Here is a 26,596-nt window from a genome sequence, read left to right as displayed (position 1 = left end):
CTTGCTAGATGCTCAAGTGTGCTCTTGATACATTCTCTCGAGCATTTGGAAAACTGGAAGTGTATTTTCAGCAGAAGTGGAAGTTTGCCACCAATTTTCATTTGGGTTTGTGTGGAACATCCTGTCTTTTATTAGATTCCTTGTGGCTGCAAGAGTGCACCATGGAGCTTGTTGCAGCATGAATCTAATTATATGATTAGGAGAACTGGTAACCTTTCTGAGCAGCAGGAACTTTCAGGATTTGGATCCTTACTTCAAACAGGGAAGAAAACTAGATTTTCATTTTTGTCCTACAAATAAAATATTCTGTCAATTGAACTCCAAAAAAAGCAAAATTTCACAATGCTATCCCTCTTGTCTCTTCCTTCAAAAAGTCATGTTTTCTGTAAGCTTATTATTCTTTCAGGAAAAAATCTGATTTCACTACCATCCAACAATATGAAAATGGTAGATTAAATAAATATAAAATAAACATTTAATATGAAAATTGAAATAAATTAAAAGAAAAATTGAATATGTAATTTCAGATTAAACAAAATATTCGAATTAGAGAGTATCTACAATATAGTATATCTATAAATAAAACTTTAAAGCATTAGGGATGTTTTTACAAATGTTTCTATTTATATTTCCTTATATATATATATAGTCTTTATATTGCCTTGTAGGACAAGGGAACCCAGAGGGTATTCTTTAGGAAAATCCAGCAAAAACCTACCTATTTCTAGCTAACTTTTATGGTTCTGTTCATATGGATGAGTGTGGGTACACATCTGGAGGCTTCAGGGTGTGCCTGTTCTCCCAAGCTCTGTTAGTCACTCTCAGAAGCTGCTCCCTTTAAAACTCATGCTATATTGTAATACCATAATGTGATTTTACTATGATTGTTAGTATAGTTATTTTTCCTGTGGCATTATTGAAATAAATAGGTAACACTGTCAGAAAATGGTGATTTTTCTTCTTGCTCCCTTTGCATTTCCCAAGACTCCACAGAATCTGGTCAGTTTTTAGAGAAGTGATGAAAATTATGTACAAATCCCTATGGGCCTTTATTCAGAGTGCTTCAGTTTTTCTTGCATTTGAAAGCTTCAGCCTGAGAATTAAGTTAAAAACCAGCATGAGATTCTTGAATGGGCCCTTTATAGATAGTCCAGAAGTGCTCTGAAAAACAGCGTGTTCCAAGTTCTGCATCCTTCTCCACGACTGGAGAAGTGGGAAGATTACCCTAAAATAAAAAGAAGTTACTCTCAGTCTTTTGAGATTCAGCTCAGTTTTGGATCTGGTTTCAACTTGCAGATGATTGAAGCCAGACCCTGAGATCCATTGTCAAGTCAACAGGTCTCCAAGAGGTGTTAGACTTGCCCAGATGGATTTAATTTTCAGGTCTGTAGGATATATAAAGGCTTGCCTACACATGGCTTGTGTGCTCTTCTTTGAGGTGTCTGACCTGATTTAAATTCCTCTAAAACTGCAATAGACTCAAGTCCACAGCTTGTTTAGCATTTTGCACAGCTTGAGGAACCTAGATGCTCTCAGTGGTGTGAGGGAGAATTTATTTTTTCTTTTAATTTTCACTGGTCACATAGAAAGTGCAGCCAAAAATTGTCTTCTTTTTGCATTGTGCTCTTCTGGTTTTGTGGGTGATATCAGTGGGAGCTGGTTGATGCCACAAGCTCGGAGCATGCAGAAGACATCTGCTGTGATGCACAGGACTTTCTCTGCAGTATTTTGAGTGCCCAGGTTCGTTCTGTGGGGCAGTTGTATGGTTTGTGCCATGTTTAAGCTGGTGTCTCTTGATTGTTCAGGTAACACGCAATGTGATGACTGCAGTGCTGAGCTTGCCTCCAGGGGACATTTACAACCTTTCAGTGACTGCTTGTACTGAAAGAGGCAGCAATACTTCCATGCCCCAACTTGTGAAATTGGGTAAGAAGTGCTTGTTCATAAATGATTAACTCACCCCACTCATTTGACTGTAAAGTAACTCTGTCAGCAGATGCAGCACCTTCCTTATTTCAGTTATGTACCTGTGAGCCCATTTCTCTTGCCAAGCTGCAATTTTCACCTCACCTTGCTGTGAAGATTGTCTCATGCCTGTGTGTGAAGCTACTCTCCTAAAACAGTTTTGCTCAAGAGTGGCAAAATTTGACTGTAAATGGAAATAGGAGGGTGGAAATCACTTAGTGGCTTGCTGAGAGAACAAGTCAACTTCATAGTTGCTTGTCTAAGGTCTTGAACACATGTAGGTTTTGAAAAGGGGCAACTCAGGATTCACAGATGAACTTTTCACTAAAAAGCAGAGCCTTCCTTTCTACTTTTCTGTTTCTGGCAAGATTATTTCTACATCTCTCTGCCACTTGGTCTCCTTTCCTGTCTCCCCTCCTGGACATCTGCAAAGTCTTTCTACACCAAAATCTTATCCTTAAATACAAATTAATGACAGCATTCTTTATAAAAATAGTCAGATTTGTGAATGGGGAAGCCAGCTTCATTTTTAGAGAAATACATGTAATATACTCATAAAAACAAAAGAAAACTCGAGAGCATGATCCTTAATGTAAAAGTTTCGAATTTTCAAATTTTTCAGAAGTTTCAAATTAGTTTCTACCTAATATCTTTCTTTACTTGGGAGGAAGACTGGACACTGCACCATTAAGAAATGTTAATTCTCTTTTGAGTGTATGTGGAGTTGTTGAGCCCTAGGTACCTGAAACACTGTAATTTCCAGGTGTGCCAAACTGCTTTTACAGGCTTTAGCTCCACTGAGAAGGTGAGTAAGGAAGAGTTTGTAATTTCAGAGTGGATTATCCTCTCTACATGAATAATAATCCTTTTGTGAGTCACTGTGAAGAGAAGTGAATTTAAAGGACTCTATAATTTCTAATTGGATTAGATGCCTTGAAAACAAGCACTGTCCATTGATGTTTCTCAGCATTCTTAACTCATGATGCTGAGGCAAACTACAGACAAAACAACCTGAAGTTCTTGCAGGTCTTCTTACCAAAGGCAATATTTGAAAGACCCAGACAAATTCCATGAGTTTTCTTTTCCCTGTGCAAACCATATCCAGAGTTTTCCCCAAGCCTTGTGGCTGTGCATTTGTTCCTGCTGACCGAGTGGGTGAATGTTTAGGGGGTGATATTACTCCTGCTAGCATTGTCCAAATATTTTAGGGTGGTAATTCAAAATACCAGCTAACTTTATCTTTCAGACAGATCCACAAGCTTTATCCATGTTGTACACCCTGCAGCAGAGTTGTTCTTTCCTTATGGATGGACACTCTTATTGGGCTTGGATGGGTATTTTGCCCTTCAGTAACAACAAAGAGAAGGTGGAATCAATTCCATTCCAATTCCATTCCAATTCAAATTCCTTCTAAACTTTTGGGTGTGGGTTTTTCTGTTGGGTTGAGTTTGATTTTTTTTATTATTATTATTTTTTATTTTCCTTTATGATGTTTGAACTTTGAACAGACAAAATTGGGGATGTTTTGCCAGAGGTTTTCCCTCTCTCTGTTTCTGGGGGGAGCAATGGGAGTTGTAATTAGCAGTAGTGGAAGCTGACTCTAAGTGATAGACGACTCAGCACTTGGCAGTCACTTAAGCATTCCTGCCAAATGTTCTTCCCTCCACGATGTTTGCTTCATCCTGGCAACACTCCACCTGCAGAAAAATCAAGCCATTTGCTGGAAGCAAAAGGAGGATTTGCTTGGGGTGCTGCCCAAATGCAAAACTCGTGTTTTAATTGAGGCCATTTTTTTTTTACCTGGAGTGAGGGATAGAATGTGTTTCTGAGTCCAAGAGCAGATATATGTGTGTAATTATGGGAGAGGGACACTTTCCTATGTAGCACAGGGACAATATGTGCACTCCAAGCTCCCTGACACACGGGAATGTGCCTCAGTCCCTGCCCAGCTCTTTCCATAATGCCAATATGGCTTGGGCAGACTCCAACCCCAGAACACAGATCTGATTGTTTCAGGATCAGATATGTCTCCAAAATGTCTATAACTACTTGAGCAAGTCCCTTGTGCCAAGGTTCCTGTGACAGCATCTCACAAAATGTGGATAATCAATTATTTGTGAAAGGAAAAAAAATCAACCCAGAATGTTCTTGTGCATCACCCATTGTATGTAGTGTGTCAGAACCCAAAATAGGGTAACTGTTTGAGAATTACAGCTTTAATTAAACATCCACAGAACAGGAGATCTGTGCAGAACAACTCAGAAATGTACAACCCAAATGTTACAGTCTCTGAAGGCAAAGCAGAGCAGCCCAGGAGGCCTGAGGTGTGGAAAGCTGGGGACTGCCAGTACCTGTCGTGTGAAGTCATCAGGATGAAAATCAGGATTAAGCATTGGTGTTTAAATGATACTGAGGAGGAAAAGTAACTCTCATGTTAGCACTGTGCTTAGGCTGTTTGTTCCTCTCCTGCTCCTCAAGATTCTCTCTACTGTTCCGTGCTTTCCATTCCCCAGGCTGGCTCAGGTGTGGGGACAGCAAGGGGTGACCTCCAGAGGGGTCCATGTGCAGGGAGGTGGCCCTGGAGGCAGCAGCCAAGGCCACTGGACATGGGTACAGGAGTGCAGATCCCCCTCCATGTTTCACAGCATTTCTGATGATCCCAGGAGACCCTCCATCTATCACTCTTGTCACAGGGCTGTCCCCTGCTCCACAGACTTATATTTGTTTGCCTGTTGTCACTTCCACCAGCACAAAAGCAATGAAAATCAAAGTAATGAATTGAGGACCTCTGGAGACCTGGTCTCTGAATTTCTACAACTCATGGAAGTCAACACAGATCCAGGAGCCCTTAAATGTTAGCCAGAGAAGGGGGAAAAAAAAAAAAAGACAACAGTTGTTGTTTTTTTTTTTAACTGGTAATTGGCTAAATATTTCCTCTTCTGCAATTAAAGGAACCTAGGCAGCCTTTCCTTGTGGGAAGCTGCTTCTTTATAGGCTCCTGTGAAGAAAAGCCTTCTCAGGCCAAATGTGTTGCTAACAGGTGGACAGTGATCTTTTCTGGAGGGGTTCCTGCTAACATTGCTCTATTAATAGAATCCACTGATCATCCTCAAACAAGGGCTCTGCTGAAAAGGGAAGTGAAGTAATTATCCATCTGTCCAAATAGAGAACGGTTTAAATAGAGAAGAAAAACCAACACACTTCATCATCTTCCCATTTTACAGTGGTAGTTTGTCATCATGAGAGGATTTACTTTGGTAGACTTTATCTGAAGGAAATGAAAGATAGAAGGGAATCAGGCCTTGCTTTCAATTTTTTCATTTTTCTCAGTTGTCTTGAAACTTAAAGATAAGCTTAATGAAAGGTTTTTCTCTTAAATCTTAATTAAAGATTTTTCTCTTACACCAGAACCAGCCCCTCCAAAATCACTGTTTGCTGTCAATAAGACTCAGACCTCTGTGACTCTGCTGTGGGTGGAAGAAGGAGTAGCTGATTTCTTTGAAGTCTACTGCCAGCAGGCTGGATCTGGCCAGGAAACAAAAGTCCAGGTATGTGTGTGTGTCTTCTTTGGTGTCCACTCTTCATCCCAGAATTAAACTTGTAAAGGCCAAATTACTAAAGCTACATTTCAAATAGTAAAATATTTTCCTTGTTTTGCAATATTAAGGTTGTCCTCTGTTTTATGGATGAGATTATATTGGTTGGAGAGAAATTGTGTGCATCCAGCAGTGTCAGTGGAATTGGCTGCACATGGAAATGTAAAACCTAACAGGCCACAAAACAAAGGGAATGCCAATGAGCAAGAAAGGAAAAATGGTCAGGTAGCTCCATAAGGAATAGGGAAAATAGATGTCATGAGATGTCATGGGATGTCTGATACAGTATCTAATTATTTAAATTTAAATTTATTTAAATTATTGATTAGTAAAATATAAAATATTTAATAATTTATTAAGTAATTTTATTTAAATATTTAAATATTTACTTTATTCCTGGTTTTGAGATCTGTTAACTGAAGTTCAGTAGGAGCTTCATTGCTATTCCAAGAGTACCTTTATGCAAATGTGGCTGCTCCTCATGCATTTTATCTCAGGGTATTTTCTTCAAGACCCACTTCCTGAACCTCACATATGAACCTCCCTTTCTCTCTGTCCAGTCAGGTACCTGTGCTCAGCACTTAATTTAAATATAGAGCATTTAAATGGAGAAAAATAGCAGTAGTAGTCTTAATTCCTTGACATTCAATGCTGTGCAACATGTGAGGTTTACTTTGTGCTTTAGCTGATGGTATAATGAATCACTCTGATTACATGCCACAGAACATTATTCTCCCATGTGGACTGTGACACTTCATGGGGAATCATTCAGAAAGAAGTGAAAAATTACCTACTTAAACCACTGATTACCACAAAAGATTTGCACACTCTTTAATCCTATGGAAGATCAGTCTGAATTATTTAACATTCTTTTTAAATTGAGACAGACAATGGCTAAAGGAAAAAAAAATGCTTACATGCTCTTTAATCTTTTGGATAGTTTAGATTCCACATCTACATTCCTGCTTTTTCACACTGAATAGCAAAGGTCATTGTCATCACTTGCCAAAGATTCAAAATAGTGATGAGATCAGGCAAGGGAAGTACCAGAGGATCTGCAGCTCCAGCTCAGAGCAGATCTGTTTTAAGAACATCAGGAAAAGACTGCTTCATTTGGCAGATGCTTCAGTGGGGTGTCCCAATTGTTGACAGGAACATCTGGCACTGGATAATGCACAGAGATTGTCCTCTCACTCCTCGTTAGATTCATCACTCTCTTTTCTGTCTCCATGAAAATCTGGGAAGGGCTCATTTCTGAGCTATAAAAAGGGATGCTTTCCAAGTAGACTGGTGATAAGTCTTCGTGATTTTCCATGCTAATTACATGAACACTTTTGTCCTTTGCCTACATCTTTAAATCAATGAAATGAAAAGCAACAGCTTTCTGATTTTGAACATCTTGGATTTCAGTTGACTAATTTAAATTTCCCAGAGGGGAAAATGGAAACACCCAACCAAGTCCAAATGCCAAAGTGTGGCTCCTCCTTTCAGCTCAGGCAATAAAAGTCTCCTCCTTTACACTCATGTGCATGTGGTTTCATCTGCATAATGTACCTCAGAATTGCTCTGCAGCAGGAGCTTAGAATGAGGCCATGACTGACAACAGGCTCTTGCAAATATCCAGTGCTTGGGACTTGTTACAGCATCTTGCATTCCCCATCTGGAACAGGTTCATTCATAAACCTCCTTCTTTCCCTTCTCCTTCTTTCTTCTGGCTCAGTGTTCCTGTTTTTACAAGTGTAACCCTGGTTCTGCTGGACAGTCCAGAAAAACGAGGGCCTTTAGGATCTGTCTCTTTATCTCAGTGCATATGTTTATCTTGCTTTGTTTGTTTTCTCTTGCTCTATCAACATTTTAAATCCACAAAAGCATTTACATAGTAATTAACACATTGTATAAATATGTTATGAAGAGTTTCTGCTGGCTAGAAAAACTAAGGTGTAGGGTGTTTGATCATAATTATTACCAAAAGACTTTGCTCTGGCTTTGTTTTTCACCTCTGCCACTCAAAAGGGCTCACAGGTCTCCACACCCAGAGGAGCTGCCTCACAGGCAGAGATGACATGCATTCAAATCAGAATTGTGATTTCATTTGTGGCAGAGGTTGGGACTGCCTTGGCTGTTCTTTGAATGAAAATAACTTGTTTTTCTCCTACCTGTGTGGCTCAGAAACCAGAGCTCATGAGCCATGCCCACCTCTGGGATGTCCTGGAGGTCACAGTGCTTTCCCCTACCAAGCATGTGCCTCTGGGGCACCCTACCAACCCACTCTGGGGCACAAGTCCTTTCCTCCCCAAAAGGCTCTGGGGTCCCTGGAGTGATCTTGGGATGTCAAGACAAAAAACAAGGCACGGGACCACCTTGCTTTGAGATGATTTATTGCTCAAGTAGCCAGATAAGATGTCAGTCTGAAGGTGTGAGATTTAGAGAGGAGCAACAAGTCAGCCATAGCTCAAGGTAGTCACGGGTTTCTTCTTCACACAGCAATATAGAACATTTTGGTCCAATAAACAGTTGAAATGAAACTTGTTTTTATTTAATAATCTATCACCTTTGCTTAATTTTGCTGCACTGTGTCTGTTTCTTAGCCAATAAGCTGACAGGTCACGTACTCATACACACACCTCTATTTACAGCTTCTAAATCCCTAACCTGCTCTATAAATCACATTATTACAGCTCAAACCTCCAACTATTTTACTTAATATAATTTCTTACTTAATTTCTTACTAGGAACATAAGTTTATAATTTCTCTACCCAATGTTTTATGTATCTTCATCATTGCATTAACCCAAACTCTTTCCAAGGCTGCAGATTGAACCCTTCAGCATCTGTGGAATTATCTGTTTTTCTATTTCCCACACTGATGAGCTGTGCCCACCTCTGGGATGTCCTGGAGGTCACAGTGCTTTCCCCTACCACGCATGTGCCTGACCAGCCCACTCTGGAGCACAAGTCCTTTCCTCCCCAAAAAGGCTCTGGGGTCCCTGGAGCGCTCTGGGATGTTCTTACAGCCACATTCACCCCTGTTCCTCTTTCCTGGTTTGCCTTTCCTGTGTTTCAAAGTGCTGATTTCTTTCACCAGATCTCCTGTCAGGTATCCAGAGCACTGATCTGTGCTCTCACAATAAGGGGAGAGACAAACCCCTGTGTGTTTTTCCCCATGTTTGCAGGAACCTGTGACGGTCTCTTCACACGTCGTGACCATTTCCAGCCTGACCCCTGCCACCTCCTACAACTGCAGCGTGACCACCTTCAGCCACAACAGCCCCAGCATCCCCACCTTCATCGCAGTTTCCACCATGGGTGAGCAGCACTTCCCTGCTTTCTTCTTCTTCCTCATCCAGATACATCTGTTCCCCCTTGCTTTCTAAAGCTGCACTTGGTAATGCTGGCCCCGGGGGCTGTTTGCATCATGAAAAGGCTGCGGGATGGGGATGGGATCCATGGGATGGGATCCATGGGATGGGATGGGATCCATGGGATGGGATGGGATCCATGGGATGGGATCCATGGGATGGGATCCATGGGATGGGATGGGATGGGATCCATGGGATGGGATCCATGGGATGGGATGGGATCCATGGGATAGGATGGGATCCATGGGATGGGATGGGATGGGATCCATGGGATGGGATGGGATGGGATGGGATGGGATGGGATGGGATGGGATGGGATGGGATGGGATGGGATGGGATGGGATGGGATCCATGGGATGGGATGGGATGGGATGGGATGGGATGGGATGGGATGGGATGGGATGGGATGGGATGGGATGGGATGGGATGGGATGGGATGGGATCCATGGGATGGGATGGGATCCATGGGATGGGATGGGATGGGATCCATGGGATGGGATGGGATCCATGGGATGGGATGGGATGGGATGGGATGGGATGGGATGGGATGGGATGGGATGGGATGGGATGGGATGGGATGGGATGGGATGGGATGGGATGGGATGGGATGGGATGGGATGGGATGGGATGGGATGGGATGGGATAGCAGCTTTGCAAAGCCCTTAGAAAAGGCCCCACTTGACTTGGAGAAATGTAACCTGGGGGCTCCATTGTGTACTGGGTTTTAGAAATCAGGGGTGTAGTTTGTGGTGTCAATGCTAAACATCTGTACTGCTGCTGTTGGACATGAAATGATTCACATGGTTCAATGTACGACAGGGAAAAAGAAGGATTTTATTTCTGTGACTCCAGTATTTATAGTTTCTCAATAATGACCAGGGATTGCATAGTTAGGTTACCACCTTCCCAATCACACTGGTGATGAGAAAAGTCCATCAAAAGACGTTTCTTTAAAAAAAATGTCTAAACGTCTATGTTTATAATTACTTTCCTGGGAAAGTAGCTAGAAACTATGAAAACAAGATCAAAAGGTTTAATTTTCAGAGCAACAGGGTATTGCTTGATGATATTTATGGAGGAAAATGTTTCCTCAGCCAAGCCCAAACAAGAAGAAAATCATAAGCTGTTAAGGCTTTCTGCATTCAGCAGAGAGAATAAAGGCATCCTCTGCAGGATCTTCAGCAGTCAAAGCCAAAAGGCTCCCGAGGGAGGATCCCTGGGCATGTCATTTTCCAGAATAATTAAGCAATTGCAACCCATTTACAAAGCCCCAGCTTATTATTTTGCTTCTGGGTCAGAAAAAGCATTGATTATTGTTGAAGAACAACTTCAGAGTGGAAAAGTGCTTTGGAGACATTGATGATGATGAATATCTGTATTTTGTATTACCTTCAAAATTTTCCCTTGTGTTGTAAATGTCAGCTGGAAAGGAAAAAAAAAATAATAAATCAGAACATGTGAAAGTTTAACAAAAATGCCAGAGTGAAGTCATTTCCCCAAAGAAATTTTTCTGAGAGCAATAGTTACACAAACTCTCCCTTTATCTCCTGTGGTAGATTTTTCTCCCTCTAACACTCCAGGCTCTTTGAGATAAATTTTAAAAAAAATAGCATTATCAAAACTCAGTGAAAAACAGAACAGAAATGTCAGTGCTTCTGAACTGAATAACTGAGAGTCATTTTCTGCATGTACAGTCACTGAGATGAACCCCAATGTCGTGGTAATCTCCGTGTTGGCCATCCTCAGTATCCTCCTGATTGGACTCCTGCTGGTCACTCTTGTTGTACTCAGGAGAAAACACCTACAGATGGCCAGGTAAGTCCAGATTGATGCTAATTACAAAAAAATAATAATAAATAGATTTAAAAAATCAAATATATATATATATAAATTAATAAAAGTATCAATAAAATATAATTAAAATAATAATATAATAAATTATAATGGTACATATATAATAATATATATAATATTATATATAATATATATTGTATATATAATATATTATATATAATTATATATATAATATATATAATATATATTTTTATATATAATATAAAATATATAATTATATCTATTATATATTATATTATTATATTATAGTACATATAATTTAATATATATAATATATAATATATAAAACATCTATAAAAACATATAATACTGTATATATAATATATTATATATAATTATATATTATATTATATATATTATTATATTAAATATAATTTAATATATAATATACAATATATATTATATAATTATAATTATATATTGATATATAATTATTAGTAATATGATAATATGTAATATATGAAATATATAAAATACATTGTTATTTAATAAGTATTTTATTTATATATATGTAAATAGTGATTAAATAATAATATATATATTAGATTTCTATAAATATTAATAGTAAATAATAATGACATTTATAATATATAATTTATAGTAATAAATATATAATAATAAATAAAAACAATTGTTTCAGCTGAGAATGCTTTTGTGTGTGGGTGCTCCTTAAGATGCTTGTGAACAGGGTGTCTTCAAAAGAGTTGTTTTGCTGCTGCTGAACACGTTTTCTCCTCTACTTTCACTCTTGACCTGACTGACGAGCCTCAAACTTTGTTTCATTTTGAGCTTTGCAGGACTGAGTCCATGAGTGCAGTCACACAGGACAAAAGGCTTGTGGCAGGAACATTAATGATAATTAGGATCTGAGGCAAATGGGCACAAGCAGGACATCAAGGCTCTCTGCAAGTCTTTGATATGATTTGGAACAGAAGATATTTCCATACCAACAGATAACATTTTCTAGAATCTTTCTCTCACCATTTGCCAGTCTGCACCAATCATTTCTAGCTGAATATTGAAATTCAATTTCCTTTTCTAGGTGATCTTACCTGCTGCAGTTCACTTTAATGTGGGTTGTTATGTGAGCTGTGGAAGTTTCCCCAAACCCTTGATAATTGCTTTACCTACTGCTTTTGAAGGTGTCACAGAGTCTTTGTCCTTTTATAATCTATGTAATACATTTTATATTCATTTACTATGTCAAGAAAGGAAATTATTTCATGTAAAAACAAACTTATGTAAAAAAATCTATTTAACAGCCAAGGAGATGCTGCATTCTGTGTGTTGTGTCTTGCCCATGTATTCCATACAACAGATGACCACATCACACACACGTTTCAGGTTATCTTTTTGAGAGAACATGGTTTGTTCCTTTTGCATGTAACTGGCTCACTGAAAATCCCAGCTAAATTAATTCTCTTTCCTATTTAATTGCTGTGCAGCCAGCCCAAAGCTTTTTCTCTTCATCACTGCTTCTAGCCACAGAAGATAAACACCCCAGAAGGAAATTTAAAAAATAAAATCCAGTAAGAAGCTGAGAGCAATTGTTTGCTTAAATCAAGAAAACAGTCAAGTTAGTTTATAATTTGTAGCTGAAAATAATGTGATAAAGACACTACTGAATGTTATTCAGGATTTTTTTTTCTTTTCCCTACAGTTATTTTTGTAACTCAAAATTACCTATAATTATCCTGTAAAAAGGACACAATTAGAAAACTTCTTAGAGTGGGAACAGTGAATATTTACTATAGAAAAATAAATATTTAACATGTGTACATATTATAAATATTATAAATATATAACATGTGTACCATTGCTGTTCCAGGCTGTGGAAAGCACAAATCTGGACAGAAGATAAGTTCCTCTTTGAGAATTTAATTATTTTGAAGCATTTTTAGGCAGTTTGAGCTCAGGTGGTGTTGAAAGTTTACTGGTTTTGGACAACTGCATTAAGGGGTTTTAGTTTTGTTCATTACAGATTATCCCAGACCTAGTCACAGATGTGGGTGTCCAGCACTTCCCTGCAACTCCAAAAGTTCTCTGATAAATCAAATTCTTTGCAAGTGCTGTGAATCCAAAAATAGTAATTTTTTACCTAATGGTTTTTCTGGAACAGGGAGTGTGGGGCTGGGACCTTTGTGAATTTTGCATCTTTAGAGAGAGATGGAAAGCTCCCCTATAACTGGTGAGTGTTTGAAGCAAAGTTTATGTTCCTTCCCCGTCTCTGCCTTTTTGGCAAATGTTATCTGTAATCTTAAAGTGCTTATTTTTTGTGTCATTGCTGTCCCTCTTTAGGATAAAACTGCTAGGCTTGTTAATGTTGTATTTTATTCCTTGAATGTGTTTTATTTCTTGAATGATGACTGAAGACATGCATTCTGTCACCTGCTGTTTTTAGTAGGCAGTGATGTATTTGCATGTCAGCCAAGTTGCATAGATGTGTTTTGGGAGGATTTTTTTTTTTCCCCTTTTCTCTTACAGACATATTTCCTAAAATAACACAACCGTAGGAACTTGATTTATAAATTCATTAGCACTTCCATAAATTTACATCCAGGAGCAAGCTTATTTGTAGATGACTAATTACTGATTGTCAGTGCCTTTAATTAATATTTACTTTCGTTACAAAACAAGGATAAGGCAACTCAAATATATACTGTAACTTAATGTTCAATGCTGTTGGGAAAAAATAACAACAAAAAAACCCCCAAAAACCTAAATATATCTTTCTAATCTAGAAAATCACCTGCAAGAGTTGCAGGCACTGATATGGACTCTTAAATCATCACTGTCACCATTAGCTGAAGAGAATTATTTGAACAAAGAAAATCTATAGGATTAACTTTATATTATATATTTTTATATATATTTTAGAATAGATTTTATTAGATTTTCTATAATTTATGCAGTGTATATTTATATATTATATATTTATATTAAATATTCACTTTATAGAAGTAAAAGTCTGTGAGAACTGCCTGACTGGCACCACTGTGGTCATTTCCATGCCTATTTTAATAATCAAATGAGTGGTAATGACAAGACCCAAGGTTTACTGCTCTGCTGTTAGCAATCTCTGCAAAAACTTCAAGGCAAGTCCAAACACAGATATTTCACAGCATGACATCAGCCCCATTCCAGTAGGTCAGAAGCAAATCCATGCCTTTACACCCATGGTCAGCTTTGCTGCCAGCTGAGAGGTCGGAAAGAAAAGTTGGTGCACAGGGAACCTCTTCCATGACCTCACAGGACACAACCTGCCAGCAAAACTGGGATTAAATGCATTTACACTGCACCACCACGAGCCTTTTGCTAATAAACCTGCACACTAAACTAACAAAGCCAGCAAATCTTGTCAATATCTCACTGTGCTGCTAATTAACTGGGTATTAAACAAGCTTTACGTGCTTGCTTCAGCTTTAATAGCAGCCAGCTGTAAGCAGTACAAATGAAACCATGCCTCAGCTTCTCTTGCTTGGACTGTATTAATGGCAAAAAAGTCAGAAGATCAAACACTCCTGTTAATTAAATAGCCAAGCTTGAATGAAATTATTTAACTAGCAACAGACATTATTAAAATCATAAAAGGCTTCTTTTTTTGCTTTTTTTTTTTTATGGGAAGGGAATTAATAGGTTTGGATATGAAAGCGAAGGTTCTTGTTGCTTAATTTAGTTTTTATATGTATGTGTGGGGGGGTGCAGATATACATGCATACATAAATTAAGTTATAAAAATATAAACTGAGGAAAGAATTCCTGCTTAATATCTCCACAAATTTTTTGTAACTGAAGGCAGTGTGTCCTTATGGTCCTTATTTCTCTGAGAGTTATTTTGTGTGCCTCTGTTGTCCAATGTCAAGAGCAGATTCACAATCCATCAAGGCAGCCAGGTGGGAAATCTGACCCTAAAAACAGAGAAAAGGATTGGCTCATTCCAGGGATCTAGTCAGGGAGCTGTGTGCATATTCACTAATTCCAAAGGGAAGCTCAGCAGAGTTTTCAGGATTTGAGCAATCTCTTCACCTCTTTCTTTTAATTAAGTTGTTCCCTATGCCTGAGCAGGATGTGAAACACTACATTATTGCAGAAAAAAACAGGATTGTATTTCTTAGGCAATTACATGTTCATCATATATTGAATTAAAAACCTAGTCTGTGAATATAAACCAGTTTGCAAGTTATGTTAGCCAGTGATTTGATAAAGTGTGGAAAATTCTTGTCAGGATTTGACAGTGAAAGAAGCCCAGGCTTGAATAATTCCTTCAGCCTCTGCAGGCAAGAGGAAGCAAAAGCCTCACGTGGAGTTTCTCAAAGGAAAGAGAAGTATTCCAGCAACATCAGCACTTCCCTCTCCTGAGCCTAATGGAAACCTCTGTGGCACCAGAGATCTGTTTATGGAAAGCCAAATTTCATCCTCAGTCCAGCCCCAAAGAAACTCAAAGAACAAATGAGGTTTAAAGCTGTGACTCTGCAGTTTTTGTGGTGTATGATTAACCAGAAAGGGCTTTTGCCTCTGGCTGAGCCACACAATTCCTACCAAAAACTGCTCTGCCCCTTCCCTCTACAGCAGCAAAACTCATTCAAGCATTGGAGTTTTCACTGCATGGGCAGAAGATTTCCTCACTGGTTTGAAGGTTGAGATTAGAGATGATTACATTTGACTTGACTTATTTGCCAGGGAAAACACAGTATCTACCAACTTCATAAGGGTACTGAACAAGGAAATTTGTGTTTCCTCTTTAGAACAGCTGCAGAAGGATGGTATCACTTTTAAGGCAGCAGATTTTCCTAATGGGGAAAAAAACCACTGAGGGTGTGTTTGACTAAAAAAAAATAACAAAACAAAAAACCCTTATACTGGAGAAAATTTGTTTTATTTTCATGATTTTGTTATATTTGCAAAGTACCTGGAGCCCATTTCACCAACAGGTAGAACAGGCCTGAGTGGGTTTCCTGAATTAATGCACAGCAGAACCACAATTATCTCCAGCTGTTAAAAGTCCATTAAATTACTTAAGGTTTAAGCTTGAGCCCCGCTGAGGTCAGTAGGATATTTGCCATTGTCTTCATTTATCATCATAAGCAGGTTATGAGACAGGCCCTTTCTTTTTTCCTTCACCTTTTCTTGCATTTGCAATAAAAAAATAAAAAAAAAGCTTGCAAATACAGAAGTTTAGAATTATTTTGTATTTGTATTTCCTTTAGCCACAGTAAAATCTGTAAATTCACAGTTAGAAGAACTTTTGAAGCAGTGCTTAGATGAAAACCTAGGAAAGAATTTAAAGCACTCTGCAAAATGTTATATGGATGCCTTGAGAAATCTGACTCAGTGGAGGGTATTAGGAGATATTGGAAGCATCTGAATTTATCTCCAATATAGATCTTCTGATATCTGCAGGATCACTTGCAGGAACAAATGTGGGAGATTATCACAGCTGCAGTTTTATGTGATGAAAACAAACCCCATCAGTACTCAATATCTCAAAAAAGTGAAAATAGCCTTAATGCCACCTATGCAATGGCTGGAAATCTGTCAGTGATATCTTCCTACATGCTTTACTCTCTGAAAATTAGGAATAGCAGACCTGAATCAATATGATAAAACATACTTATTTTGTTCATATAGAATTTTGTGCTGGATAGCTGAAAATCCTGTAGGTTGAGGAGTAAAAATCCTAGGGATGCTAATATTCTTAGTAAGTAAGTAAGAAGTAGGATTGATGGGTTTAGCTGATTTTAAAAATAGAATTTGCTGATCTCCTGATTTCTGTTTGTCTTACTAACTCTCCTCACTTTTTCATCTTTATGTATGTTATTTATTAATGCTCACAGGCGTAGAAGTGTATTTGCTTTCCTAACTCTGCTACCCTCATGCCTTTGGACTGATTATCTTTTGGCATTTTATGTTAATCCTTGGTAAGTGATTTACTTGTTTTTCCATATGCAATGTGTAAACAATGTGAATTTCTATGACATGAAAGATGTGTGGTACCTCTGTTCTCAAATGGGTCAAAGCTTATTAAGATATAATTTTCTTTTACTGGAACATGGACTGGCGAGGATGTGGGTACCAAAGTATTTGCTACCCTGCTTATTCATCTAATTTGTCTGTTTATGCTCCAACCCATTTTGATATTAAAAGCTAATCTTACAGTGGTCATTGTATCCATCTCATTCCTGTCTCTGCAATTTTTGCTGCTTCATTCTAAGTCCTGGCTTCTTCTGTCCTGCTTATTTACATGTTCATTGCCTGGCACTGATTTCTGCTGCTGCTGTTCTGCTACTAAAATTGCCTGATTGTGCCCCAGCTCTTTGGTGTGTGATGTCAAATACATTTGTTTTTCAAAGGTGCTCTTATCCTCTCCTGACATCAAAGGTTTGCTTTTGAAAAGAACAGTTCACTGAGAATGGATACAACTAGGAGTCCCAAAGAGTGAAAATAGGGTCCCTGTGTGCACATCTCATTGTGTATGTGTGTATATTTAATTCTTTAGTCTGTAAATCATTTATAAGGATTTAGAAAACACCTGATTGTTTTCTTGAAAATACCTAACAAAGCCACTCGTCTACTTAGAACCAGAATCGTTTTACAAACCATTTAACAAATAATTATAATTGACTATGACCCAAAAAATGCCTAATTCATATCAAGAAACTTAAGTTGCTGATGGTCTTGGGTTCAAGTTGTAGGGTTTTACCAAAAAGGTGGTACTGAGGTTAAGATTTTATTTCCCAAGCATTTTCCCTGGTCTTACCACGAGGCACCAAAGCCCTGGCAGGCAGACATCAACATCTTCAGCACAGGGATTTTTCAGACTGATTCTCCTTGAAGGTACAGTGGGTCTGTAGAAAAACCCATCCCAATTTCTAGTAGGCTTAGAAATGAGTGTTTATGTAAGGAAAGGTCCATTTCTCCTGCCAGGAAAACAAAAGTGTGTTCTCCACACACACCCCACCGAGGAGCACGTGGGGATCCTGTCCAAGGCTGATGTTTTATTGACTTGGAACCTGTCTGGTTAAACTCAGCCAGCTCTCCAGCTGCACAGAGGCCGAGGCTCAGGCAAGCAGGTGATTATTTTGGAGGTCACACTGAGCTCTCTTAGCTGGTCAAGAAGCCCAAAGTGGCCACTGCCAATGGCACTGCTGCAAAAATGCCGTCATCTTTCGTCCCTCTGCCTTTTTTCTTTTACTGTGCATTAATTCACCTTTCCAGATGCATATCTTTCTTCAGATCAATCAATTTTTGTTTTAGTCTAGATGATTAAGGCCACAGGAGCTGAGATGGGATGAGATTAATCCCTCTCTTTGTATTTCAATCTGTAGAGTAAATGGAATAACAGATGAAACACCAGTTAATGTTTCAATTGTTTTTGTTTTGCACACAAGTTGGTTTAAAATATTTATGAACATTCAGGAAACAATTGCAATGCTAAGAAACAAAGACCTCTTGAGACTATCAAAGCACACAAAATTCTTGCTGAGAAATGTATGTCAATCATTTGTTTTATTGCCTCTTGAAGTGTTCCTTGGAGAAGCATTCTTATCATAAAGAGCATTTAGGTATTTTTTCTTTTCATTTTGAATTAATTCTTATGTGCCTGACATTAAAAGGTTTACCATAGTCACAGGGGATAGAGGTGTGTTGAATAATTTATTGGAATTAACTTTAAGATTTCAATGGGAAAAAATCTTTGAAGATGGAAAATAAACTACTTTAAAAAAACCCCAAACTACTACTAGTTTAGGTGTACAGTACATATGAATGTAGAGATAACATGATAGGCTAAAGAGGTTTATCATATTTAATCTCCACATTAATATAAAGCTGGTATTGCCATAGCTCTTGTAAATTTGCAGGCAAAGCTCCTCATCTAAATGGAAATGTACTTTGACAAAATAAAATTACTATGGGTAACTACTACTCCAGAAACTGAATATTTTGTAAAATTTAATTTTGGAAAGTAGACCTTTATTTGTTTTTAGTGTAACTTCTAAACTTAACAAGGTAGAAAAATAAAAATACTCTGCTTTTTAATATTTCTTCCTACATATTTTCATTATTTAGAATTTGAAAGTCTTCTCCTTTCATTTACTAATTGAAGCTGTGAACCAAATGACCTAGACATAATTTTCATATCACCATGAAATTAAAAATAGCATCATTATAATGTGAAAAATGAACAGATACCATCTAATGCCCAGGAATTAAAAATTTACACTGCTAAAATTCCTTCTGAGTAAGCAAGAATCTATTTGATTTCTGTGGCTGATTGAACATAGGAGATCAGTATTTTTAGACCTCTGGCCAAGTTATTGCAGGGTGCTTGTTTTATGTATTTTATCTTATTGTTGCTTACTATTATTTATTTAATCTTATTTATTGCTTTGCAGCAACAAAATGAACACATCCCAATGAACCCTCAAAAAAACCACGTGGTGGTAGTTGGTGTAGGGCACTTCTTAAATCCAATCCTTTGGGTTTTACTGCTTAACACACTCAGAGATCTGCTCACAACTGCTGCTAGTGAATTATATCACTCATAAATCATTGTTTTACATGACTGGCACAATTATCTCCAGCTGTTAAAAGTCAATTAAATTACCTAATTTAAGGTTTAAGATTGAGCCTCACTGAGGTCAGTAGGATATTTGCCATTGTTTTTCAGGGTTTATAGGGGACCTCTGGCTTTTTCTGGGCACAGATTTTCATTCTCAGAGCCACAGAATGTGATATGCACCCCACTAGAGTGGGATGGCAACATTTCTGTTGTCTATCAGCTTAAAACTGTCCAAGTTACTACCACCAATCTCTTCCTGAGTATGATGAAAAAAATATACATTCTTAAATCAGTATTGTCTTTGAATAAAGGTTGTACAACTCTTTAATGAGTGAAAAACAATTCCTTTTTTTTTTTTTTACAGGAGTAAAAATGGATTAAAGAAGAGAAAGCTGACCAAGTATGTAACTTCTTTGATATTTAAAGGAATAAGTCTTACACTAAATAAGCATTATGGAGTACAGGCCATAGTGGTATTTCAGTTACAAATATAAATAAAATAACCTCTTGATAGACGTATCCCAAGAGAGATATCTGAAAGCAGAAAACAAACAATAATTGGACAAAAGCAATTCTGCTCAACAGATTGCAGTAAAACATACAAAATTAGTCATCAGGGAAAAGATTAATTATCCAACTTAGTGATTTCAACAGAGCTTATCCTTAGTTAAAAACTACAAATGGTGAAAAAAACTGGGATGCATTTGTTAGTAGTGATATTTCCCTATTGACATGGGGCTCTCGTTACAGTTGTTGCTAGAACATTAGATCATTAATGCTAGTGAGTAAACAGGACTAATTAAGTGGTGATAAGGCACGTTCCTTTGGGCATATTGCCTCAAAGTAAATGAGAAGATTACTGTGTACATGCTTCAGTAGCTTGTAAATTAGAGTATGATAATTAGGTGAGGGAAGCTGTTTACCTGTGTTTCCTTACTCAGAGCTCAGCCTAATTATTTCTGTGTTGTGTTCAGGGGTTGTGCCTGACTAACAGATAGATCTCACCTGGCAAAAAAAGTGTGGGAAGATGGGAGTCATTAAATCAAGGCTGATTCACACCTACTGCAGCTCTCTGTGGTTTTATATTGTTATATATTACACTATTATAGTTATATACTACATTTTTATAGTTCTATACCACCTTTCTTTAGCCACCACCTTTCTTTAGCCACCATCTCTCTGGGAAGAGAGTTGGACTTAAAATTACAAATGTGTTTAGTTCTCAAAGCCATCAGAGAAAGCAGTCAGGGCAGTGGCATCCAAAATGTAAGTGGCCCTGAACCACAAGGTTTGCCCTCATTTCTTTCTAGCACTAACAGCTGCAAATAGATATTTATGACTTGAGAATATTCTGGGGGAAAGAAATGCAAGGCACTACAAAAATCAGATATTTTTTTTTTTTTTTACATAATTTCTCTGTATTTTTCTTTTAAAGCCCTGTCCAGTTGGATGATTTTGATGGCTACATCAAAGATATGGCCAAAGACTCGGATTATAAATTTTCTCTGCAATTTGAGGTAAGTCTCTGAGGATTTTTCCCTCTGTTACCTGCCCAGATCAGCATTTTCAAGATGTTCAGGCTGCATGGCATGCTCCTGTGTTCTCTGTGGTGTTGCTGGGCGGGCCAGCTTCACTTCCTCTTCTGCAAAATTTAGAAGTGGAGCTTGGTGTTGTTTAATCCTGCATTTAGTAAACTGATTGGAGTGGCTTGTCACATTTAACTGTCAGAAAAACAAACTTGCTTTAAGTTTAGGGCATGCTGGCAATCTGAATTAAATTTGGGGTTTTAATGGCTTTATTTTATATATTTAATGTCCTTAATTTGAGAGGAAGCACTGAAATCAGGAAGTAGCATCAGACATCTCCATAAGAGCAAGGGGATTTCTCTAAGAGAAGTTCAGGTGCATTCTGTTGATTACCCAAATATTAAAGTCAGTTTTTCTAGAATAAAACTAAACCCCACCCCTATCCTGGGGCTGTTTCCCAAAGTTTTAAGCATGGAAAGGCAGTGGGGAAGGCTCTCAGGGTGTTACCATGATCCCTTCCCAGCAAATTCCCCTGATGCACCATATATCCATGTAACTACTGAAGATGATGACTGGAAAGATCTTCCAAGCCTTTCCCCAAGACTGAAAGCCATGTGAGGATTTCAAGAAGCCCCTTTAAGGAGGGCAGGTGACCACCACAGAAATAACTTAACCCTGTTTTGACAATGTTTTGGCTGAGTTTGGGTAGAGAGGAGGAATTCTGAGCCACAGATGGGATGGCAGCAGCAGGAGGAGAAACCCCAGCACTGCTCTCCAGCTGCTCGGAGTACAACTCACAGGCATCAAATAAGGAAAATCACTGTCATCCTGCTGTCAATTTATAAAGTGATTTATGAGCATTTTCTGTCTGCTGCCTGCCACAAGCAATCACAAGGAATTATTCTCTGAGTGTTTTTGAGGCTGACCTTGGTGTTATCCTTTCTGTTATCTCAGGAGCTAAAACTGATTGGGCTTGACATACCCCACTTTGCTGCTGATCTGCCCATGAATCGCTGTAAAAATCGCTACACAAATATCCTGCCATGTGAGTACATGCACTAAATCCTGCTAAAATCCCTAGAGAGAGGAAGAAGAGTTTTAATAAAAAAATTGAAGGATCAGGAGATTTTCTAAGCCTTGTTCTACAATCCTGCTCTTACAGAGAACCAGGCGAGGGATGTTTTTTTGTTAGCTTTGAATAGATGTCGCTTCCTGGAAATGTTTATGGTGGCAAGAGTTTGGAGGTGAGAAACACAAGGTCTTTCATGCTGCTGAGCAGTGTTACTGTGTTTCTCTTAGGATTTTAATGAAAGCTGAGGGAGCCCAAAGGGACAGCGCTTGGAGGGGGTGTTGGCAGAGCACTAATGATGCTGTGTCCATGCAGTGCTTGCTGAAGCAAACATTGCTCTCTCAGTCAAGTTTTCTATTTTTTAAGAGATCATTTTTGGCCATTCCTATAGGACTAATTTAAATTTTGCCTGGTTGGGGATGAGTGGCACATTTGAGAGGTGATTTTTTTTTTTTCCCTAATTTCTTTTTCCTCTTACAGATGATTTCAGTCGTGTCCGGTTAGTCTCGATGAATGAAGAAGAGGGATCTGACTACATTAATGCCAACTACATCCCTGTGAGTACAGAGGTCTGGTCAGTGTGGAGTTCAGTGTCCTGCACACCAGGCAGAGCTGGGCCCTTGAAAACAGCACAATATTTCCTGGAAGCTCAGTCATGTTCTCAGCATCTCCTTCAGCTTCCAAATATTTTGCCTACAGGGAACAGCCACCAAAAAAAAAAGAAAGAAAAAAATAAAAAGGAGTGGAGGGGGAAGGTTTTTGGCAAATATTGCTAGAGTAGCTGTGAATCTTTGTGCCACTTTGATTGGACTGGTAGGGAAATGAGCAGGAAATGTTAAAATGATTCAGCGGCTTTTTAAGATAGCGAGGTAAAACATAAATGCTCAAATGAGAAATTTTTCTAGATTTCTACCGCACGTGGCAAAAAAGGGCTAAGCCAGACACTCCAAATGCACAAAAAGCACACAGCCCAGATGGTGTGTGGAGAGAACTTCTGCTTTCTGCCTCCTTCCCCTGCGTCTCCCTCCACCTGGCAGAGAGCAGCCGCTTACCGGGGGTAGCACCCACGGCTGCAGCATAATTGAAGTGTACACACAGAGCTGTGGGCAAATATTTTGACACTGGGGGCTGGCTGAAAGCTCATCAGAGCTCTCTCCACACTTCCCTGAGCTCGTGCAGTTACATAGGCTTATCCCTGTGATGCCCAGAGAGGCTCCCTGGAACAGAGGCTGGACGGAGATAAAGGAATAAAGTGGATATTTATTTATTAAAAGGCCTTCAAAAGATACACCTTGGGCAGTGCAAGAGCCTGGCTGTGGCTCCACCCAAGATGGACCCTGGGTCAGGAGTTTTTACACTTTTATAAGTTTTGGGCCATTTCCATATTGGGGTTAATTGTCCAATTACAGCTTCAGGTGATGAAATCCCATCCTCTCAGTTTGCTCTCTTCAGTTTGGTGTTGTTTACACTTTTTGGGCCTGAAGCTGCAGCGGTGTCATTGGTTCTGGGGCTGGAAAAGGATTGTTTTGTCTGCCTGAGCTATGAGGACAACTTGCTGACCCTTGATATGAAGTTCAGAGTTATATATTAATGCCGTGCAGAATCTGGAAATTATGAAAGCTAAAATTTAAAGCATCACCTGCCACTGCCACAGGGGTTTGCCCCTCTGTAGCCTCTGTGCTGTGGCTCCCTGGGGGCTGGAGAGCAATATCCCCTGGGCTGTTCTGCGTGGGGAGGAGGCACCACTGCACCCTTTAGGGGGAGGCCTTTCACTTGGGGACCACAGACAAAGGAGCATTTTTGCAATCTTGCTGTAAATAGAGCTGCCCTGGCTTTGCTGGAGAGAGTCAGTGTTCTGGAGAAAGGAGGAGCCCTTGGATGAGTCAGTGGAGCCACTTCCCTGTCACTTTGGCACTGCCCAAGTGTGCAGTGTTGAGCCAAGTCTGTGCTTGGCTTGGCTGTGGCCAGAGCATGAACCTGAGCACTCACCCTGAAAGGGCCTGAGCTTGCAGAGAATCAGGAAAGAAAACATGCCAGGATTCCCAACCCAGGGAACTTCTGTCACACAGCATTGTGGATAACAGGATCTTAAGCAGCAGTCTCTTGCTCAGTTCTGCTTTGCATCTCTTTAGTTCTGCTTCTAGCACAGTGCTGACCATGGAGACTGGGATAAACACGTGATGTTAATGCCAGCTTTTTTCTGATAATCAGTTCTCTGCTGAGTCCCTGCCTCCAAACACAGAAACCAGGGCTGATCCATCCCTGTGCCAACAGGGATTTGTCACTTGGGTCAGACACAGCCCACACAGAACAGGCAGCAAATTCCGTGTAGTGCAAAAACTGGGATTGAGCTGATTTGCAGAGGTGTCTGGAGAAAGCCACTTGTGGAAAGTGCTCCCAAATCACAAATAATTTTATGATCCACCTCCAGTGGTGGCACAGAAATTGCCCAATTTGCACAGCACCATACTGCGTGCTGGATGTATTTTTTGCTCTTGCTAGGAATACAAAATAACTTACCAAATGCAATTTTGATGATACAATCTCAGCAAATATGGTTATAGCAGATGGCAAAAGGGTCATTCTATGGTCTTTTATTATAGTCTTGATAACAGTCTTGTTTCTGGAGAGGAAAAAGGAGTCTTTCCAGCTAAAATCATGTTGACAGGCATAGGAAAGAGTATACATGCACATAAGGCATTTTAGCATCTGTTAAGAGCATTGACTCAGCATCTTCTCTATTATTTTAAGCAGAATTCTAATTAATATTTTATTAATTTAAGGCCTTATGACATAAACACGTGCATGTAATCCTGTTCCATTGGCACCAGTGACTGAAAATCACCACAGGCACTGCTTGGGATGAGCAGACTGGGGATCTGTAACTGGTTTTATGCCTTTAACTGAACAAACCCTAAAATTACATAATCTGGAAGGAGCTGTAACTTTCTTTTCATGTTCTTATTACTTCCTTTTTTAATGTTGCCTTTTTTGCTCTCTGGACTAATGATTTGTGAGGTAACAGCTTTATCTTCCTCATTTCAGATTGCTTATACTTAGGGAGCATCAAAATCTAGCAAAAGTTGTCATCACAAAATAAATACCAAAAAAAATAATTTCTTTGTATTAGAAATCACTTTTAAAAGTAAAAATTGAACTTGAGAAAGCTAAAAAAGTATTAAAAATACCTGTTCTGAAGCAGTAAGCATGTTGGTAAGCAGGACCTATCTCTTTGTCTTTTAGGGTTATAATTCACCCCAGGAATACATTGCAACCCAAGGACCGCTGCCAGAAACTAGGAACGATTTTTGGAAGATGGTTCTCCAGCAAAAATCACAAATCATTGTTATGCTCACTCAGTGCAATGAGAAAAGACGGGTATGTGACAGAATCTTGTGTGTGGTGTAAAAGAAAGCACTCTGAAAAAGAGCTCCTTTATGCTGAGTGAATGTCTGCATTGTGTCTGAGCACAAGGCAGCGTCACAACCAGCCCTGCAATGGCACAGCCTTCCTGTTTCAGGACCTTCTCCGACATTCCTTGATGTTCCTTGACCTCCTTTGACTTTTCTTCACCTTCCCTGACCTTCCTTGACCTTCACTGACCTTCTTTGACCCCTTACCTTGTTTGACTTTTGACCTACTTTGAATTTTCCTGACCTTCTCTGACCTTCTCTGACCTTCTCTGACCTTCTCTGACCTTCTCTGACCTTCTCTGACCTTCTCTGACCTTCTCTGACCCCTTACCTTTTTTGACCTTCTTTGACCTGCTTTGAATTTTCCTGAACTTCTTCAACATTCTTTGACTTTTCCTTACCTTCAACTTTCTCTGACCTTCTCTGACCTTTTATGACCTTCCCTGACCTTCTTTGACCCCTTACCTTTTCTGATTTTCTCTGATCTTCTTTGACCTGCTTTGAATTTTCCTGAACTTCTTTGACATTCTTTGACTTTTCCCAACCTTTTCTGACTTTCTTTGACCTTTTATGACCTTCCTTGACTTTCTTTGATCCCTTCTTACCTTTTGTGACCTGCTTTGACCTTCCCTGACCTTTTCTGACCTGCTTTGATGTTGTCTTGCCCTGATTTTCTTTAACCTTCCTCAACCTTCTTTGATGCTCCCTGACCTTCTTTGGCCTTTTCTGCCCTTTTACCTCCCCTGACCTTTTTATGAAGCCTCTCTTCTTACATGAGGAGAGACTGAGGACTGGGACTCTTCATCCTGGAAAAGAGAAGGCTCCAGGGATCTTGTCACTGTGTACAAATACCTGATGGGAGGGAATGGAGACGAGGGACTCCTTTAGTGGTGACTTGCCCAGTGACAGGTTGAGAGGTGAGGTGCACAAATTAAAAAAAAAAACCACACTGAATTCCTTCTGAAGTCAGGAAATATTTATTTACTGTGAGGGGGACTGAGCACTGGGGCAGGTTGCCCAGAGTTTGTGAAGTCTTCTATCCTTGGAGATATTCCAAAATCACCTGGACATGGTCTAGAGCTGGTTCTAGGTGACCGTGCTTGAGAGGGGAGGGGCTTGAACAGGGGTGCCTTTCAACCTCAGGCCTTCTGTGATTCTGCACTTTTAATTTTAAATAATTTAATTTTAAATAATTTAATTCTAAATAACTATAAACCACAAATTTTAACTTTACATTTTCTCTTGATGTTGTAA

General features: G+C 39.1%; 1 protein-coding gene across 3 annotated transcripts in view; it reads left to right on the top strand.

Moving 5' to 3' along the window:
- The window catches only part of PTPRO (protein tyrosine phosphatase receptor type O), a 146,427-nt gene that overhangs the window by 110,257 nt on the left and 9,574 nt on the right, over positions 1-26,596 (top strand). For 2 of the 3 annotated variants that reach the window (XM_058852877.1, XM_058852878.1), the window contains 10 exons: positions 1,806-1,926; positions 5,374-5,513; positions 8,735-8,867; positions 10,615-10,735; positions 12,894-12,962; positions 19,699-19,734; positions 20,770-20,851; positions 21,815-21,905; positions 22,410-22,486; positions 25,173-25,307. In XM_058852877.1, the coding sequence (XP_058708860.1) occupies positions 1,806-1,926; positions 5,374-5,513; positions 8,735-8,867; positions 10,615-10,735; positions 12,894-12,962; positions 19,699-19,734; positions 20,770-20,851; positions 21,815-21,905; positions 22,410-22,486; positions 25,173-25,307 (1,005 nt within the window). Of the gene's footprint in view, positions 1-1,805; positions 1,927-5,373; positions 5,514-8,734; positions 8,868-10,614; positions 10,736-12,893; positions 12,963-16,608; positions 16,693-19,698; positions 19,735-20,769; positions 20,852-21,814; positions 21,906-22,409; positions 22,487-25,172; positions 25,308-26,596 lie in introns of all 3 variants that reach the window. The other variant, XM_058852879.1, reaches the window with a different exon arrangement.

The sequence above is a fragment of the Poecile atricapillus genome, chromosome 18 (genome assembly GCF_030490865.1).
Source record: "Poecile atricapillus isolate bPoeAtr1 chromosome 18, bPoeAtr1.hap1, whole genome shotgun sequence".
Classification (NCBI taxonomy): Eukaryota; Metazoa; Chordata; class Aves; order Passeriformes; family Paridae; genus Poecile; species Poecile atricapillus.
This window is presented reverse-complemented; position numbering and strand designations above follow the sequence as displayed.